The 18,688-nt window shown below is 38.0% G+C and overlaps 1 protein-coding gene across 7 annotated transcripts in view; it reads right to left on the bottom strand.

Moving 5' to 3' along the window:
- Positions 1–18,688, bottom strand: part of LOC126369256 (sulfotransferase 1C4-like) — a 33,182-nt gene that overhangs the window by 5,206 nt on the left and 9,288 nt on the right. For 6 of the 7 annotated variants that reach the window (XM_050013606.1, XM_050013602.1, XM_050013604.1 and 3 more), the window contains one exon: positions 15,356–15,490. In XM_050013606.1, the coding sequence (XP_049869563.1) occupies positions 15,356–15,446 (91 nt within the window). In that variant the 5' untranslated portion in view covers positions 15,447–15,490. Of the gene's footprint in view, positions 1–15,355; positions 15,491–16,160; positions 16,189–18,688 lie in introns of those variants that run through there. The other variant, XM_050013609.1, reaches the window with a different exon arrangement.

The raw sequence follows: 18,688 nt of genomic DNA, 5'->3' as shown, positions 1-18,688 counted from the left end.
CGACAAAATTGTTATCACAAGATAAAACATCTCATGACTTCATTGAAGTGATAACAGTATAGTAGATGTAAACCAAATTCAGCGCTGTCATTGTATGACATAAATGTGGTAAATTTTCTTTTTACTGAGGCCTATAACTGGATATAACGTCTTAATGATATAACTACAATTTAATAGATGCTTACAACGCACGTCTGTTGCCTATTCAATTCAATTCAATTCATTTATTTGCAAATAACCAATCATATACATCAGATGCAAATTAATATAAGTTAATTAAGGTAACAATACAATTTCATATAAGTTAATTAAGTAACATTATTCAATTATTTAGTTCACAATACATTTACAGGACAATAAATACAAACATAAGAGAGACACACACACATAGTAATTACTCTTAAATTAACAATAATCACTATAACAATTATAGATTAAGACACGCACATATAGTTAACCAAATTATGATCGCGGTAGCCGGAGTACTCAAAAAAAACCAAAAATTTCTAACACTAATTTAATTACGAAAAATAACAAGTTACAAAAATTACTTATATTAACTTAATTTTACGGGCGAGTTGACCTGATCGATACAAGAATCAAAGTGACTCGCAGTGGCGCGATCACGTTACGTTGGAGTCTCATCGGCGTCAGCAGTTTACCCCACTCGCAGGAATGAGGCCGTGACACGTGTGGGTATTGCAGCGTCTGCAGTTGGGGCCGTGTGCAATATTTCCCTGCAGATGGAGTATTCAGCATATTCCCTTCTGTGTGATGACGTAACACCTCCCTCCCGAAGACTGGCAACTATTTTTTCACGTTTAGTAAAAATGTTGCAGGATGCTGGATAACTTTGGAAGAACCAGGTTTCTCGTAATGATGTAGTTGTTCAGTGGTGGATGGATTCTTATCGCCTTTCTCTGGGCGGTTGGAATATTTTTTGTACAGTACGATGATAGTGAGTGCACATGTACTTATCAATACTATGTAGAATGGTAGAGTAGTATGGTAAAATGATCCCGTGTTTAGTTTATCCAGTTCAATTGGTTCTTGCGACATGATTCTGGTCTGTATGCTTCTTAGCTCGTTGAGATTGATTGATTCTAGGTTAATCGGAGGCTGCGTCACGGATGCCATCTCGTAGTTTGGCGGAATGTTAATGATCTTCATTGGTTGTCCTTTGACGACGTCGTTGCTATTATAGATAGTGAATTCCTTGGTACGTAGTGAACATTTGTGTGGTATGGTAACAAGGAAACTTCCCTCCAATGTCCGAAACTCGTCGCGCTCGCAGGTGAGTTGTATATTCGTAGGTCGTGGGAATACTATGACGTAACGGCGATCGTCCAGTTTCTCCATAGTTTCTCTAAGCAAAGCAATGGTGGTGTGTTGGCACGATGAATCGATGATCTGGTTGGTGATGAGCTTCTGAATGCAGTCCGGCTCCGTCCTCATCTGTCGGCTTAGTTTGTCCTCACAGAGGTAGCGAGTATCATACTTCGGGCATTCAGCCTCTACGTACACATAGATATTACCATTGGTTGCTACTAAAGGGTAAGGAGGGACTAGGATCTGTTTTTTTTTATTAGGTACTATAGCAAGTTTAAAGAGATCGTAAGTGTAAGGGGATATTATGGGAATTTTAAAGATTATAACTATTCTATTGCCGGTGTAATACGATCCAGTTTTTATAACGTCATAATATTCTCGCAAATCTAAATCTAATAATTGTTGCTTATCATAAAGGCTCGTAAGACCTGTTAACATTTTACTTAAAACATCTATACCTAAAATAGAATGATGCGTACTCGATGTACGTGCAAACGCTAAAACATCTTCTATTCTCAGTAGTTCATCCGATAGTACTTCTACGTTATCACTAATTATAGTTAAAAGTTGTGCCAGTTTGGCGTATTTTATAAGGCTACTTTGCTTATAGCTTTCGCTATCTAATACCAAGTGTAAAGTCTCATTTATCTTTTTTTGGTTTTCGACCAACTGTGAAATTATAGTGGCATGGCGACCCATCCAGTCTTTGCTTAGACTTATGTGGTTATTTACTTGAGAAGTTACCTTTACCTGGTTGTCACTAAGAGCTTTAATTGCCTTGTTATACTTAATCGCGTCGGTATAATCTAGATTCCCGGTTAACGATTTGATAACCGAGCCTAGGCCATCGATAAGGCTTCGCTTCATCCTATGTGGTTCTAAGCTTTGTAATTGATACGATACCTTATCTAATTTCGAACTAAGGTAAGTAATTTGAATTTCGAATAATGAATGGGTATCATTAGGTAATTTATTTTCCATTTCTGTTATTTGAGACCTTATTAAATTAATTTTGTCATCGATGTTAGTAAGCTCGATGTATTGCACAAAGCTATGGTGGTGTGTCACCATTCTCATCGACCCTAGTTTAAACGGTAAGATGCCCGGTCCGTCATCCATAGTCTCAAGTCTTATTTCCTGTGCCAGTCCTGCAGTCACTGTCAGCATCAGCAGTATCCTGTAACAATTTGGCGCTCTTGGGTACACGTTTGAGCCTAGATTTTGCAATGGGTCCGCGTTTTTTCGAAGTATAAATGTGAATGGGCAGATCAGCTAGGACGTTATCTTGCGTATAACGGGGTGCTAGTTTTTGTCTACTGGCCATGGGGTTCGAGATAAAGACTTGTTGTCGCGGTTGATATTCCTCCTCTGGCTCGCGGGTTTTATTTCGGTTTTCAATGAGGGCGGTTCGGTCGGCTAAACTAGAATCATTAATAAGGTCGTACACGGTTTTCATTCGTTCTCTATGGGTTTGAATATATTGTTGCATAAGATGTGCGGTCAGGTCAATATCTGTCGGGTCTCTAGGGTCAATATGTCCTTGAATAACGTCATAAGGTCGGCATTTCGTAAAACTGTGTATTGAGCTATTGTACGCAATTACAGCATACGGCATCAAGTTAATTACAACTTCATCCTTATTTTGAAGACGTAAAATCCTAAGGTGCTCAAGGAGGGTCAGATGGAATCTCTCTATATTACCATTATCATTAGGTGCATTAGCAAGAGTTTGATGGTGTATGATCTTATGTACTCTTGTAAATTCAGCAAACATCTGATTGGTGAATTCTGTGCCTTTATCGGTAACTATAGTCAGAGGTAGCCCATGGTGGGTAGAATACTGTAATAAGGCTTGAACTACACTCAGAGCAGTGCCATCGCGAAGGTGATAAGCCTGACCATATTTGGAGAAGACATCAATGAAGGTGACATATTTTTCATTTTGTGCTGTAAATAAGTCCATATGGACTATTTCAAAGGGTTTGGATGGAGGTGGTACAATATGAAATTGTGGACGAATAGGATTGCGGTCATATTTAGCTTGCCCACAGATGGTACACTCATTGATGAAATTCGTGATGTGTTGTTTCATTTTGGGCCAGTAATACTTGCGGGAAAGGGATAAATAACATTCAGTTATTCCCCTGTGGTTACTTTTGCCATCATGATAATGTCTTATTAACTCTTGCTGCCTAAGATACTCTTTCACGTTTTCAATTTCCATTTTTGAAATGACAAGGTTCATTGCCGAACTCCTGAATTTCTCTTGTAAAATCGGGACTATTTTATAAATACCTAATGGGGGTTTTATCAAAAGGGCAGTTTTGACTTTAGGATGTATGTATTCTTTGACAGCATTGATTAAGTCCTCTTCTAAGCTTGACTCCGATAATTGGACTGAGATTCGGGTGTGTGTATCGAAAGGCTTAGTCATAGTCGGTCGTTTTTTTATGTCTCCTACGATTGTTAAACACAGTTGTCTGTTGAATTTGTTGAGTGGGTCGTCGGTAATAGGTATCTCAAGTATCGGATTCTCCTGGTCGGTGTGTACAGTGTCCGTGCGAGAGTCGTCCAAGTTAGCGGGGTGTTCAGTCGGGTTTACTGCCATTGAGTTCGTCTCTTCATTATGTAATTCTACTCTGGAAAGGGCATCAGCGTTCGTGTTAGCCTTTCCGGACTTGTATACTACATTGAAGTTATATTCACTCAGTTTTAGTCGCCATCGCGTGAGTCGTGAATTAGGCTCTTTTAGATTCATAAGCCACTGTAGTGGTTTATGGTCTGTTATGACCTTAAACTTGCGGCCAAAGAGATAAGGGCGGAAGTATTTTGTAGCCCATACTATAGCCAATAATTCTTTCTCAATCGTACTATAGTTGATCTCGCTCTCATTGAGTGTACGAGAGGCATATGCAATGGGTTTGTCAGAACCTATTGGGCCTTGCGAAAGAACGGCACCAATGGCGTAGTTAGACGCGTCAGTAGTTAGGTTAAAGTCGCGAGTAAAATCCGGGTATTGTAAGATTGGGTCGTTAGTCAGTAACTGTTTGCATTTCTCGAAACATTGTGTGTAATTTGAATCTAATGTAATTGATTTACCTTTTTTGAGACAAATTGTCAGTGGTTTTGTCATTTTAGCGAAGTCCGGGATGAATTTCCTGTAATAGCCAATTAAACCCAAAAATTGTTTTATTTGTCTAGTCGTTTTCGGTAAGGGATAGTCTCTAATGGCCTTTATCTTGTTTGGATTGGGCTTGATACCATCCCTACTTATTACGTGACCAAGGTAAGCGGTTTCCAATTTCAAGAACTCGGACTTGTCCATTTGTATCTTGAAATTAGATTCCCTCAATCTTCGAAATACCTTCTCGAGATTGATCATGTGTTCCTGTAAGCTGGTGCTGAACACGATGATGTCATCAAGGTATACAAGACAAATCACGTTTTGTAGGCCTCTCAGAACATTATCCATCACCCTCTGGAAGGTAGACGGTGAGTTTTTGAGACCCATGGGCATTCTCAAAAATTCAAAGTGCCCATGTTCAACATTGAACGCGGTCTTGTGTATGTCAGCTTCGTTCATCTCGACTTGATAAAAGCCACTTGCCAAGTCTAAGGTGGTGAAGTATTGGCACTTCCCCAACTTGTCGAGTACGTCAGTTATGTTAGGGATGGGATATTTATCGTCAAGTGTTTTTTCGTTCAATTTCCGGAAGTCAACAACCAAACGCCATTTTTGTCTGCCCGAAGCATCAGCTTTTTTGGGTACTACCCAAATTGGCGAACTCCAGGCCGAGTCTGAAGGTCGAATAATTCCCTGTTCTAACATTTTAGAAATTTGGTCAGCGACTTCCCGTCTATGTATAAATGGGTATCGGTAACTTTTGGTGTAAATTGGGATTTCGTCAGTAGTTTTAATACAGTGCTTTATTTTATTCGTAAAAGTCAAATTTTCGCCGTCAATATAGAATATGTCCGAGTAACGCGAACAAAGTTGTATAAGGTTAGCTTTTTCCTCGGGGTTTAAATGCTCAGTTCTTAAACGAGAAATGACTTCATCGGTTCGTGGTGTCGAGTTCGAGTCAGTGCTCGTGCACTTAGTATCAAACAGTTCGGTGTTAAATATCTCCGCCGCTGCGGGCCTATCTAAAGAGACAATAATGTCAAAGTTGGTTGGATTTTCGATTGTAACTATACCGCGATTATTTTTAACTTTTGTTAGGCATTCATGTATTAAACAATTGCAAAGTATTTGTTCTTCAACGATTACGTCACCGTTAGGCGCGTTGATAGGTATCCGATATAAATTAGAACTATTTGCAGGGATTACATTCTCATAAAAGTTTACATTCCGTGAGTTGTACATTTTTATAGGGTTCGTTGAAGTCCGCGTAATTAGAACGTTATCCTTAAGGTCTATTCTCGCTTCCCACTGGCTCAGTAAGTCTAGTCCGATGAGTCCGTCGAAAAAATCATGAAACTTGTATACGAACAACTTAATTTCTTTATCATCGTTAAAATTTGGAAAACAAGGCAACATAATGGAGTAGTTATTCTTACTTGAACCGTGTATATTTGTGACTTCAAAAGGATCAAAATTTAGCGTTAAGTGCGGGTAATACTCCTGCACGGCTTCAGGGTTCAAGAATGATTGGTTGGCACCTGTGTCGATAAGTAATTTTTAACGGTGGGTTTTCTATTTGAATGTACGGGAGTTGCCTTTGACACTGCAAATTTATCTCTATTTTGACTTTTTTGAGCTGTTGGGTTTCCGAAAATCCTGACCATTTTCAGGCTGAGTGATTTGTCCTTGCTCGTCCTGAACTTCAGGCTGCTGATAGCACAACTCAGGTTGTATCTGTGACGGTTCATCATAATGATAAGGAGTAAAGTTGTCGTATATAATACCGTTATGTGAATTGTAATCCGTGTAATACAACTCGGTGTCATAATTCACATCGGGGCAATAGTTATAACAGTTGTTATAGTCGCAATAGTCGTCATATGAAATGCATTCATTCACATTTACGTCTCGAGTTTTAAAATAGTTCGACGGGGGTGGATTGCCCTGTCGTGACCAGTCATGTCCTGTCCGTAGTGCTTGTCCAGTTGGTGGCAAGACTCGGGGCGTAAAATGGCTAACACCGCTCATAGGTTTTGGGAAATTATTAGCATCAAAAGTGGGTCTTTGTGTAATTTTAAAAGCGTTATTTTGCGGGTTGTAATTAGGGGGTCGTGCTGCGAACATTTGTTGCGTGCGAGTGGGCATACGCATGAAGGGTTGTGGTGCAAATGGTTGGAATTGGGGTTTTTGCGGAACATAGTTATTGAAGCGGGGCTGTGAAGGAACCTGCATGTTAGGTGGGAACACAAATGGTTTGGGCACAACATAATTATCGTGCATTGGCATATGTACAGGAGGTTTGTAACTTGACGCGTTCTGTAACTGCTTTGGCAATAATTCGTTACGATGTTGGAGGTATATAGCATTTAACTCTTCCTGTACATATTTCAAAGCATTTTCAATCGTTTCCGGACGCATGCACCTTATACGAGATCCGAGTGGATCCTTAAGTCCACGTACGAACGCTTGCATGGTTAACTTTCTGTACAACGTACGCTTCGCTTCTATGGTGGTAGGCACGTTCTCGTGTAAGGTTACATATGTCATTATGGTAGAAAATAACGATTGGCACTTTTCATAGAACTCTTGCGGAGTACTGTTACCTTGGGTTTGGGCAGCGAGGTCATTATATAGGGCGGTTTCATCCCTTTGATCACTGAAGTTATTTATGAGAATGATTTTAATGCCTTCCCAACTCGCAGGTATTCCGTTAGAGTTTATGGTTCTTGCTGCTGGACCCGAGATTTTATTTAAAATCCCATTTAGCAGAAACAATCTATTTAATTCATCGGCTCCTCCTCCATAGGACTTGACGAGTTGGTCACACAATTCAATGAATCTGGTAAGCACATTAGGATTTCCATCGAAATCCGGCAGCGCGCGGAGGCCTTTGAAGATGGTATCTGGATCTGTGGCCATTGTGCTATAATCGTCGCTACTGGTACTACTGCTACCCCTATCAATATTCCTACGACTATCTATATCCTGATTACCACTGGATCGTAAAACAGCCTTACGGCCACTAGAATTACGGGGGTGAAAAATTTTGAAGGCTTATAATATTCAATTAAAAATAAGGAAGTATGAAAGGAGAGCAACGCAAATAATAAAATCTAGCGGTGCACTTACATACACATCTTCTTCTTGGTCTTCTCGAGTTGCAATCGATGTCTGGATTCTCCGGCACTGGATCGTAGATTCAGGATACTCTCGATTGTGACTTGAAAGCCACCCGGGGAGATCTTCCACGTTGTTCTTCGTTCTTCCCGTGAGTATCCTACCGACTGCGCCAATTATGATCGCGGTAGCCGGAGTACTCAAAAAAAACCAAAAATTTCTAACACTAATTTAATTACGAAAAATAACAAGTTACAAAAATTACTTATATTAACTTAATTTTACGGGCGAGTTGACCTGATCGATACAAGAATCAAAGTGACTCGCAGTGGCGCGATCACGTTACGTTGGAGTCTCATCGGCGTCAGCAGTTTACCCCACTCGCAGGAATGAGGCCGTGACACGTGTGGGTATTGCAGCGTCTGCAGTTGGGGCCGTGTGCAATATTTCCCTGCAGATGGAGTATTCAGCATATTCCCTTCTGTGTGATGACGTAACAACCATCATAACAAAAATTACAAAAATATATCATAGGAATAAATAAATAATAAAACATGTATTGCATAAAAACGAAATCATTATTTTGATGTTTCGCAAAGGTCAAAAAATTCATTCAGACTATACAGAGGATTAGCAAGTAGCAGAAATCTTAGATTGTACGAGAACTCTTTTGGACCTGGACTATCACGTATACAAGAAGGAAGCGCGTTATACAAACGGATACCAAGATAAGGAAAGCTACTTTTAAAAACGCCGTAATGATATCGAGGTTGCACCAGTTTTCCTCTGTGCATTTGACGCCGATGGTTCTGATTTACCTCTAAATATTTATGTTTATCATTAAAAGTCCTAATTAGTGTTAAGTATATATAAAGCGAAACGACCGTTAATATTTTGTGTTTCTTGAAGATAGGCTTACAATGCTCCAGATAGCTAGCATTATCCAAAATACGCATAGCTTTTTTCTGCAAAAGCAAAATTCCCGTGATCTCCGTTGAGTTTCCCCACACTTCGAGTCCATATCTTATTATACTCTCGAAGTAGGAGTAATACATTAACTTCAAAGTCTGGGAGTCAACCAACCTACGCATAGATTTTAATGAATAGCATGCACTTGCTAATTTTTTTTTCACATGCTCTATTTGAGGAAGCCACCTGAGCTGACTGTCTAATTCCACGCCGAGAAAGCGGACAGTTTCCATTTTTTGTGCTGAAAGAGAGAAATCAAAGTCTTGACTGTTTGTATGGCGCTTGAAGGTGACATAGTGAGTTTTGTCACAGTTCATTTTTAGCCCATTTGCCTTAAACCAGTCACTGATCTCTTTCCACGTGTGTTTCACTGTCGCGTCAAGGACATCAAATGTGTTGTTTGCCAGGAATATAGACGTGTCATCGGCATATAGATAAACAGTCCCATTAGTTATATTAACGGAAAGGTCATTAACATATATCAGGAATAGAAGTGGGCCCAATACTGATCCTTGAGGCACGCCATATTTTATTATCATGTCGTCAGATTTCACCTTAACATCTTCACCAGTATCCTGATGGCTATATTGAAGTTGTACGTATTGTGTTCGATTGCCCAAATATGATTTTATTAGATTATAAGCGGCACCCCTCACCCCGTAGTACTGTATTTTCTCAAGTAATATATCATGACTAACACTATCAAATGCTTTGCTAAGATCACAAAAAATACCCATACATTTTAGGTCAGAATTCAAACATTGAAGAATGTTACCCACCAGTTCACGTATTGCCATAGTTGTACTAAAGTTTTTTCTAAATCCATATTGCCGATTAGTAAAAAAGTTGTTCAATACAAAAAAAGTCTCTATTCTATTAGCAAGTATATTTTCAAAAATTTTGGAGAGAACCGACACTATTGAGATAGGTCTATATTGTGTTACAACATCAGTATCACCCTTTTTATGAATTGGTATCACTTTAGCTCTTTTAAGTGCAGATGGATATGTTTGCTGTTCAATGCACGCGTTAAAAATATTGCTTAGGGGAAGTGCGACAATATCCAAATTGTTTTTTATTATCATTGTACTCAATTCGTCCGGTCCACAGCTACTACTGTTTTTTAACTTCTTTACAAACTTTTTTACTTCTATTTGATTAGTAGGCATCATGAACATACTTTTAGTGTTATCGATCTTAAAATTAGTTAGGTACCCTTTAAATGAATCCGATATAGGAGTTGTTGGTTTACCTACGTTAATAAAAAAGTCATTAAATTTGTTACTTACTATTTTTTGTTCCACAATCCTTTTTCCATCATCCAATAGTTCAATTCGATTGTTACGGTGTTGTTTTGTATTCCTCCCTGTGTATTCGTTTACCAGTTCCCAAATAGTTCTGATCCTACATTTTGATTTAATAATTTTACGCTTGATATTAAGTCGTTTTGCGATAAATAATGTTTTCTTAAAGGTCTTTTTATAAATTTTGTATTTCTCATTTGCGGTTTTTGAATTTGAACCTGCAGATAATTTCGTTAACATCAATTGTCGTTTTGTACGCGCTGATGTACGTATGCCCTTTGTAATCCATGTATTTGGTTTATTATTCACTTTTATCTTTTTAACAGGAAAATGTTCATCAATTAGGCGGTATAGTATTTGATAAAAAATATTTAGTTTATCTTCGCAATTCGCCACGTTCATTTTATCATCCCAGTTAATTAGCATCAAATCATTTTTGAAGGCCAGATAATTTTTCCCATTAAAACATCTTTTAACTATAAAAGTGTGTATTGGTTTAGTCAATTTAGTAGTCAGTATAATAAGTTGAGCTTCATGATCTGAAAAATAGCACGGCACAACTGATGCCACGTGATAGTCCATATCCGTTATTATGTTATCTACGGTAGTTCCAGTAGCAGGCCGAGTAACTTCAAAGATTGTAATTTTGAAGTTATGTTCCAATAAAATCTGAAGGAAGTTCTTAGTGTCCTTGTCACTGGTATCTTTGGTGTTAACATTAAAATCTCCAGTTAATACAACATTATGCTTTTGGTCAGACAAAAAAGTATCAAGTTTTTTAAAGAATGTTTCCATGTCTGACGCTGGTGACCTATAGACATTGGCTACACTAAACGTAATATGCGGTAACTTCACTCTACACAGACATATTTCAAAGGCCATTTCTTTGTAATACACTTCTCATCAAAAAAATCGAAACACTTCCGTTTTCATTGTTTCTGTCCGAATTTAACACAAAAAAGAATTCATACGATGAAAAAAAATACATAAATGTATAGCTGGCAGTTTGGCCATTACAGTAATAATCGAAAATTCTAAATTCAAAATTAGAATTTCATTTGTTTATCTTATAAACGAAATGAATCACTGTTTTGAGACAAATGTGTGTTTAGGGTTGGAGTACATTTAGCGTTTAAAAACTAAAAATTGGCGCCTATCCTTAAACTTTTTGTTTTTTATTTCAATACTGTGACTTTGGGACGTCTGAAAAAAGGTTTTTTTTCTAAAACGTATGGATACTTCGCCCACAGAAGCCGCCCAAGTTGTGGCATTGCTGGATTCTGGCTGTGTTCTGGCTGCAAGACTGCATCTAAGCCTGTCATTTGTTCATAGAGTCTATAAACGTTATCGGGAGACTGGTTTGTTCACGCGCCGTTCAGGATCTGGCAGGAATCGGGTCACTTCTGAGCGAGATGATCGATTTATTGTAACAACTTCTTTAAGAAATCGACGCCTTAACGCTTTTCAACTGCAGCAGCGGCTTCGTGTTGTACGAAGGGTGGCTGTAAGTGACTCTACAATTAGATGAAGGTTGAAGGATCGTGGACTGGTACCGCATAAGCCAGCAAATGGGCCGAAATTAACTGCAGACCATCGAAGAGCGCGCCTTAACTTTGCACGTGAGCACCTAAATTGGTCATACCTACAGTGGAGCAAAGTTCTCTTTTCTGATGAGTGTAAAATTATGCTGTATGGTAACGACGGAAGGAACAAGGTCTACAGAAGAGACGGAGAACGCTATGCACAATGCTGCATTGAAGAAAAGGTCAGCTATGGTGGCGGTTCGTGGACGGTTTGGGGAGGAATCAGCGCCGACGGTAAGACAGAGCTTGCTTTCGTGTCTGGGCCACGTCTGCCTGCACTAAACTGTCATCGGTACGTCGAAGAGTGTCTCGAGCCTCATGTGATGCCCTATGCACATTTTATTGGCAACGGCTTCATATTCATGCACGACAATGCTAGGGCTCACACCGCGGGCGTCGTACGAGATTATCTTAACGAAGTCGATATCTCTATTATGGAATGGCCAGCAAGAAGCCCGGACATGAATCCCATTGAACATCTGTGGGATGAATTAAAGAGACGAATTCGAGCAAGAGATCCTGCCCCAGAAACACTTAGCCAGCTGCAAGATGCAATCCAAGAGGAATGGGACAATATACCACAGCATGTGATCGTGACTCTCATCCGATCGATGAAGAACCGTATGGAAGCAGTAATTAGAGCTCGGGGAGGGAATACAAGTTATTAAATAAACGTTTTTTAGCTTTTTTTTTCATTTACGTGTGTTGTTTTATCCATTTCCTTTATACTCCATACGGAATAAAAATGACTCATTTAACAAAATACGAAACCTATGAAAAATTCATTTAAATTTAGAACATTAACATTAAGATTTGATAAGCTCATATTACTCACTATTAAACGACATTTAACATTTATTCCTAAATGTACACATTTTTCTGATAATCCTGACAAAACGTAAACTTGCAAGGTGTTTCGATTTTTTTGATGAGAAGTGTATTTTTTAGTGCTTATGTCTTTACAATGTTTATGTAGATCATTCCTTACGAAAATGAGACTCCCTCCCCCCATATTAGTACTTCGAGACATAGCTGAACATACTGTATAATTTTGCAAGTGTATTGATTTATGTTCATTTGGCTCCAACCATGTTTCAGTTATATTTATTATTGCTGGTCTGCTCTTTATTTCTAATTCTATAAAAGCCTCTAGGAAGGTTAGTTTTGATCTGAGTCTGTTTATATTTAGATGTACTAATGATATATTCTGAAGATCTACACAGTTTGATCTAAAAAACTACCCCCATTGTAGTATTTCTCATTTATAAATATTAAACTTTTATTAATTGCAGACGCTAATTTGAATTTCCCGCTATATTTTAGCTTAAAACCATTTATTTCCTGAAAATCGTGTGGAGTTAGATTATTGTCTATACACTGATAATATACATAATCAAAGGTTGATAGTTCACTTTTCAATTTTTCATTTAGTGCAGAAACATAATCATTATAGTTTTTATTGTCAGGATCTACGCTACCGGGGAGGCTGCATATAATCACATTCGTATTAGAGAGTTGAGATACTTTGGTTTTAATAATGTTTACCGTGTTCACTATGTTACTGTAGTAGTAGTCCGATTTACCGCACAATATAACTACACAATCACTTTTGTTAAAATCCTTTGTCTTGATTTCCAGATCCTTTAATACTCTCTCAGACACTGCATTAAATAGGATGTCAGCCGAGCAGTCGTAGTCATTTTTCCTTATTTTATTGATTTTATCTATAAGGTCTGATCCATGATAGTCAGAAATCAGAAGCAGTTTTGGCTTTCTTGAATTTTTAAACATGTCATTGTTATTACTCTCCGAGTTGTGTACTGTTATTTGCGTTGCACTTTTATTGTTTTTATGGTTGCCTAGGGCTTCAATACGTTCTGTAGTGGCCACCTCTTTATTAATAGCCTTCACATTAACCTGTTGTAGTTCCAATGTCTTTCTCTGAAGTATACGGGTAGACCGTTGTATTTTGTTTAGCGTTATATCTTTTACCTTTATAGAATTATATTTATTTAGTACACATTTATATTCATCAGTCATCTTACTCAGTCTTTGGATAAGCCTTGTAATTTTAGTTTGCTGTTTGGCAATTGTATTTTCTAAGAGTTTAATTTTATTCATTCGTTCCTCATAATTAACTGTTGACGTTTTACTCTGGTATTCCTTAATGAGAGCGAGTAAGGTTGAATTTTCAGCTTCTAAATTATCTATTTTCAACTTAAGATTTATGTTATGTTTATTGAAATTCCCAGTGTCATTGTTAGGATTAGATTCTTCATTTTTATCTATTATTTGAGAGTGTTGTTGTTCCATTGTATCAGTAACTTCAGGCAGTGAAGGTAGCTGCGTAGATGAGCAAATATGCATGAGCTGTTGGATCCTAGTATCCCTTTTTGTAAGACATTTCTCTAATTTTGAATTTTCCAAAATAAGTTTTATCATATCATTATTACATTCGTCAAGTTGTGTTTTTAATTTTTCATTTTCATGTCTGAGATCTTCATTGTTCACGTTGTTTAAGATATTTAGATCCGGAAGACTTTGGTGTGCTGATTGATTAAATGTAAGTAAGGCGCTGTAGCTATTATCATTTACGAAAGTGCACTGACTTTTTAGTAAACTTTGTGATCTATTTTTCCTAAGACATTTCTTTCCTCTGACCGTAACGAATTCATCTTGATTTGGATTTACTTTCTCTTGAGACAGCAATGAGTGACCAATGGCAGAATTCTCTATTTCTTCGTCCACAGTAGTACCAATACTGATTCTCTGAGAAAGATTATGAGAGTTATTGTTTTTCGCTGATTGGAGGGGGGACTCTTTCGATGTCTCTGTGTATAACAATCTACCAGTATCATCTTGATTTTCCTTTGAATTTTCAATAGTATGTTCTTCTTGAGTATAATCAAGTAACTGTTGTTTCATAATATCCGCCAAACTTGGATGAGTGGTAATCGGTGTACTGGCATTATTCGTATTAAAACAACTGGCAAGGTCGGTATTGACTGTTTTTAAATCTTTTTTACAGTTCGGACAAACCCATGCTTGTTTTCTTTCTATGTTTAAAGCGTAGTATGCATTATAAAGCTTTGAGTTTATATTACTGCATTTTAAGTCGAAATTTTTTTTACATACTGAGCAGGTCAAGAACTTGTTGCCGAGTAGTTTCGCGCGGCAACCAGCACAGTTCCTTACCGTAGAAGCCATAATTATAGGTAAAAAGATCTCGTTGTTTATTCTCAATTGACAGTGAGTCACTTCATATGCATGTATTCTAGGGACTTGTCCGTCATATTACAAAACGAAAACTAAATGAGAATGGCTCAGATTCCTGCAGACATCTCTTTATTTTATTTTAAGTTATAAAGGACGGATAATTGACAACTGTTAATTTTAAAATGAATGAATAACTTTTTTTAGTATAAGAAAACGTTGAACATTACGGGTGATTTTATTTTTACTACATATGTAGGGTGGTGGAGTGACATCGTAACGAATACTGAGGGGGATGATTCAGACCATGATTCCGAGTTAATATCAAGTGGAATTTTCCGTCGCTAAATTCATGTTCTTTTTTGTGATTTTTTTATAATTATTTTTTTTTGATATTCCACTTGATATTAACTCAGAATAATGAGATAAATCAACCCCCTCTGTATTCGTTACGATGTCACTTACACCCTGTACCAATACATATAGGTAGCCATACAGGTGGGTAGGTATGGGTGTTAATGACACCGTAACGAATACTAAGGGGGATGATTCAGACCATGATTCTGAGTTGATATTAAGCGGAATTTCGGTCGGAAAATTCATGTTTTTTTTTCAAATTATTTCCGTTCCATACTTTTGCGACGGAAAATTCCACTTGATAACAACTCAGAATCATGGCCTGTATCATCCCTCAAAGTTTTATAAAAACAATATACCTGATCTGGGAAAAGTAATGACCCACACGTCATCAGGCCTGACCCGCAGGTTGTAGATGGCCTCAGCATGCTTCTTAAACACCCCGGACATCACGTAGCCCTGCTTACCGCACTTTACGAACGGTCTTGTGTATCCTGGAAAATAACAAATCATGGTCACTATTACAACCCGGACACTTCATACAAACAACCTCGTTTTACACAGATACCACACATTAACGTTATCGTACGGGCGCATCTGTGTGTGTGACGTCTGACGCCATATGATTCAAGTCTAAACTATGTTCGAGGAGGGGTGAGGTAAACCTAGCTCAGACGCTGGTGGGGAGCGGAGAGTTGCCGTTCCATACTTAGTATTATTCCTTATTCTATGTCACTATGTTTTCAGTAACACAGTTGGCTCGACAAATATAAACGGCGATACGGCTCACCACATTGGTCTAACAGAAAGTTAATTGAGAATTTAGTTCATCTTTCTATACCTCTGACTACAATAATTGGAATATACTCGTGAAACATCTGGCTGTAAATAGAAATCAGAATCATTTATTCAACGTAATTATCATAGATAAACTTGTTGAAGTTCAATGTAACATTTCTAAATTTACGTCACTTTGCAAAATGTTAAGGCTGAGGAGAAGAAACGACAAGAAACAGCAACAGCAACACATCTTTTAAATCAATGAGGGTATACATTACAAGTTATTTAATAACTAGAGGAACACATTTATTACCAGACATTTTTATCATAAGCTTTTTTATATAAGTTTAAGTTATATGTAAGTTTAAGTATGGATTTATGTACTTTAATATCCTCGCTATGGCAGCAAACGGTATGCATGATGCAATAAACAGAACACAAGTGCCTATCATTCATACATCATCATAATACTATCTGCATACTTATCATGAGTCATAAACTGTAACTGTTATCGAAATATTATTTAATAATCGTTCTTGTAAAATATTACTGGCGTGTATCATAACACATTATCGCACGCGTGTATTTCCTATCGGAGAAAAGAAATACGCTCATAGAATAAAGAATGAAGTATAGAACAGACACTCTCCGCCCCGCACCGAGCTAGATTTACCTCACATCCCCCGCTCGCTCTGAGAATAAAAGTGTAACCGAGACAGATAGTCCTCGCGCGCTCCCCGTTACTCCTTAGCGGCTTACGGCCATAACTGTACGTTGATCACGCGTAGGTCACCGAACAGGTTTGTCACATTCGGCGTCACGGATGCTTGTCTGTTTTTACAGCGAATATCCATCCATATCCATCTTACGACTTCGTATCAACAGTGGCTGCAAGCTGTCTTTGATTACTTGTGGCTCTGCCCACCCCATTTGGGATTACGGGCGTGAGTTTATGTATGTATGTATGTTTTACAGCGAAAAAATTGCCATTTTAATGTAACCTAAAATAACTTCAAGCGAATGGGAATTCTGTCCACCCCAGTAGAGATTATAGGCATCAATTGCAATGCAGGACTTTCACGGCCTCTGTGGTCCAGTGGTTTGAGCGTTGGGCTCACGATCCGAAGGTTTCGGGTTCAAATCCCGGTGGGGACAAATCACAAAAACCGCTTTGTGATTCCTAGTTTGGCATTACAGGCTGATCACCTGATTGTCCGAAAGTAGGATGATCCGTGCTTCAGAAGGCAAATTAAGCTGTTGGTACCTGTTGGGATCTTGTCAAACCGGGACAAGCGTGTTAACCATTACACCACCGGGTCCTCCCCCTGTCCATGCGAAATTCTTTCGATCTATACTATAATCTTCATTAAGCCGACGCCGCCGGCGCCATTTATCTGTAATATTCGATACCTAGAAATATGATCCAAATATCAAGCAACATTTATATCTACACATGCCTACATCATCATCATCATCAGCCCATTACCGTCCCCACTGCTGGGACACGGGCCTTCCCTATGGATGGATAGGGAGATCGGGCCTTAAACCACCACGCGGGCCCAGTGCGGATTGGTGGTTATTAACGACTGCTAATGCAACCGGGACCAACGGCTTAACGTGCCTTCCGAAGCACGGAGGAGCTCGAGATGACCACTTTTTTTTGTGGTCACCCATCATATGACCGGCCTTTGCGAAAGTTGCTTAACTTCAACAATCGCAGACCGAGCGCGTTTACCGCTGCGCCACCGAGCTCCTCTCATGCCTACATTTTTGAATAATTATGTAAGTACCCGAGCAATGATCCGTCCGTCCGTATGTTACTTTTCTCCGAAACTATAATAGCTATTGAAACTGTTGAAACTTGATAAATATATGTATTCTGTGAACCGCATTAAGATTTTTACGCAATGATAGAAGAAAAACAATAAATTTTAGGGGTCCCCATATATAGAACTGAAACTCAAAAAATGTTTTTCATCCAACCCGTACGTGTGGGAAATCTATGGATAGGTCTTCCAAAATGGTATTGAGGTTTCTAATATCATTTTTTTCTAAACTGAATAGTTTGCGCGAGAGACACTTCCAAAGTGGTAAAATGTGTCCCCCCCCTGTAACTTCTAAAATAAGAGGAGGATAAAAGTAAAAAAAATATATGATGTAGATTAGCATGCAAACTACCAACGAAAATTGGTTTGAACGAGATCTAGTAAGTAGTTTTTTGTTAATACATCATAAATCGTAAACCGTAATTTACTTTCATAGTTAAAACATCAAAAGTTACTACGAACTAAAAAATAACTTTTATATTATGTTACTTGCTGTTACGGAACCCTTCATGGGCGAGTCCGACTCGCACTTGGCCGCTTTTTTTTTAAATAATGAAGCGTCCAACTTTTATATTTCATATCGACACATTCTAGATTTTATGTAACTGGAGACAATATTAGCGCAAGGCCGTCTAAGATCTACTTAGGTATCTTTACAACTTATATCTTCATTTACGATGACAATCGTAATCTTAAAATGCCGATATTTTTATCTTTACACGAATTTATCAACATGCTGTCTAAAGCTGTGCGTCAAATTGAGCAGCTATTGTTTTTTTTTAACTAACTTAATATAGCTTTTTTTGACGTGACTTATTGTAGATTTGCCGCGGATGGCATTAACTACTTGACCGGACAAGTATGCCAAATAAAATAGTTATTTTTTTCACAGTTTTTTTTTAATTCATTATTTATTTTGTATAGTATTGTTTGTTTTTATACTGTTTCCTCGTCATACAGCGCATTAGGTTACACTGTAATGTTGTATGTACCTTTATAAATAAATAAATAAATATATTTTTTTAAATAATTTTTCTTAATCTGTATCTCTCTTTCTGTGCAACCATAATACAGTGGTCATCGTTC

Source organism: Pectinophora gossypiella, chromosome 8, assembly GCF_024362695.1.
Source record: "Pectinophora gossypiella chromosome 8, ilPecGoss1.1, whole genome shotgun sequence".
Classification (NCBI taxonomy): Eukaryota; Metazoa; Arthropoda; class Insecta; order Lepidoptera; family Gelechiidae; genus Pectinophora; species Pectinophora gossypiella.
This window is presented reverse-complemented; position numbering and strand designations above follow the sequence as displayed.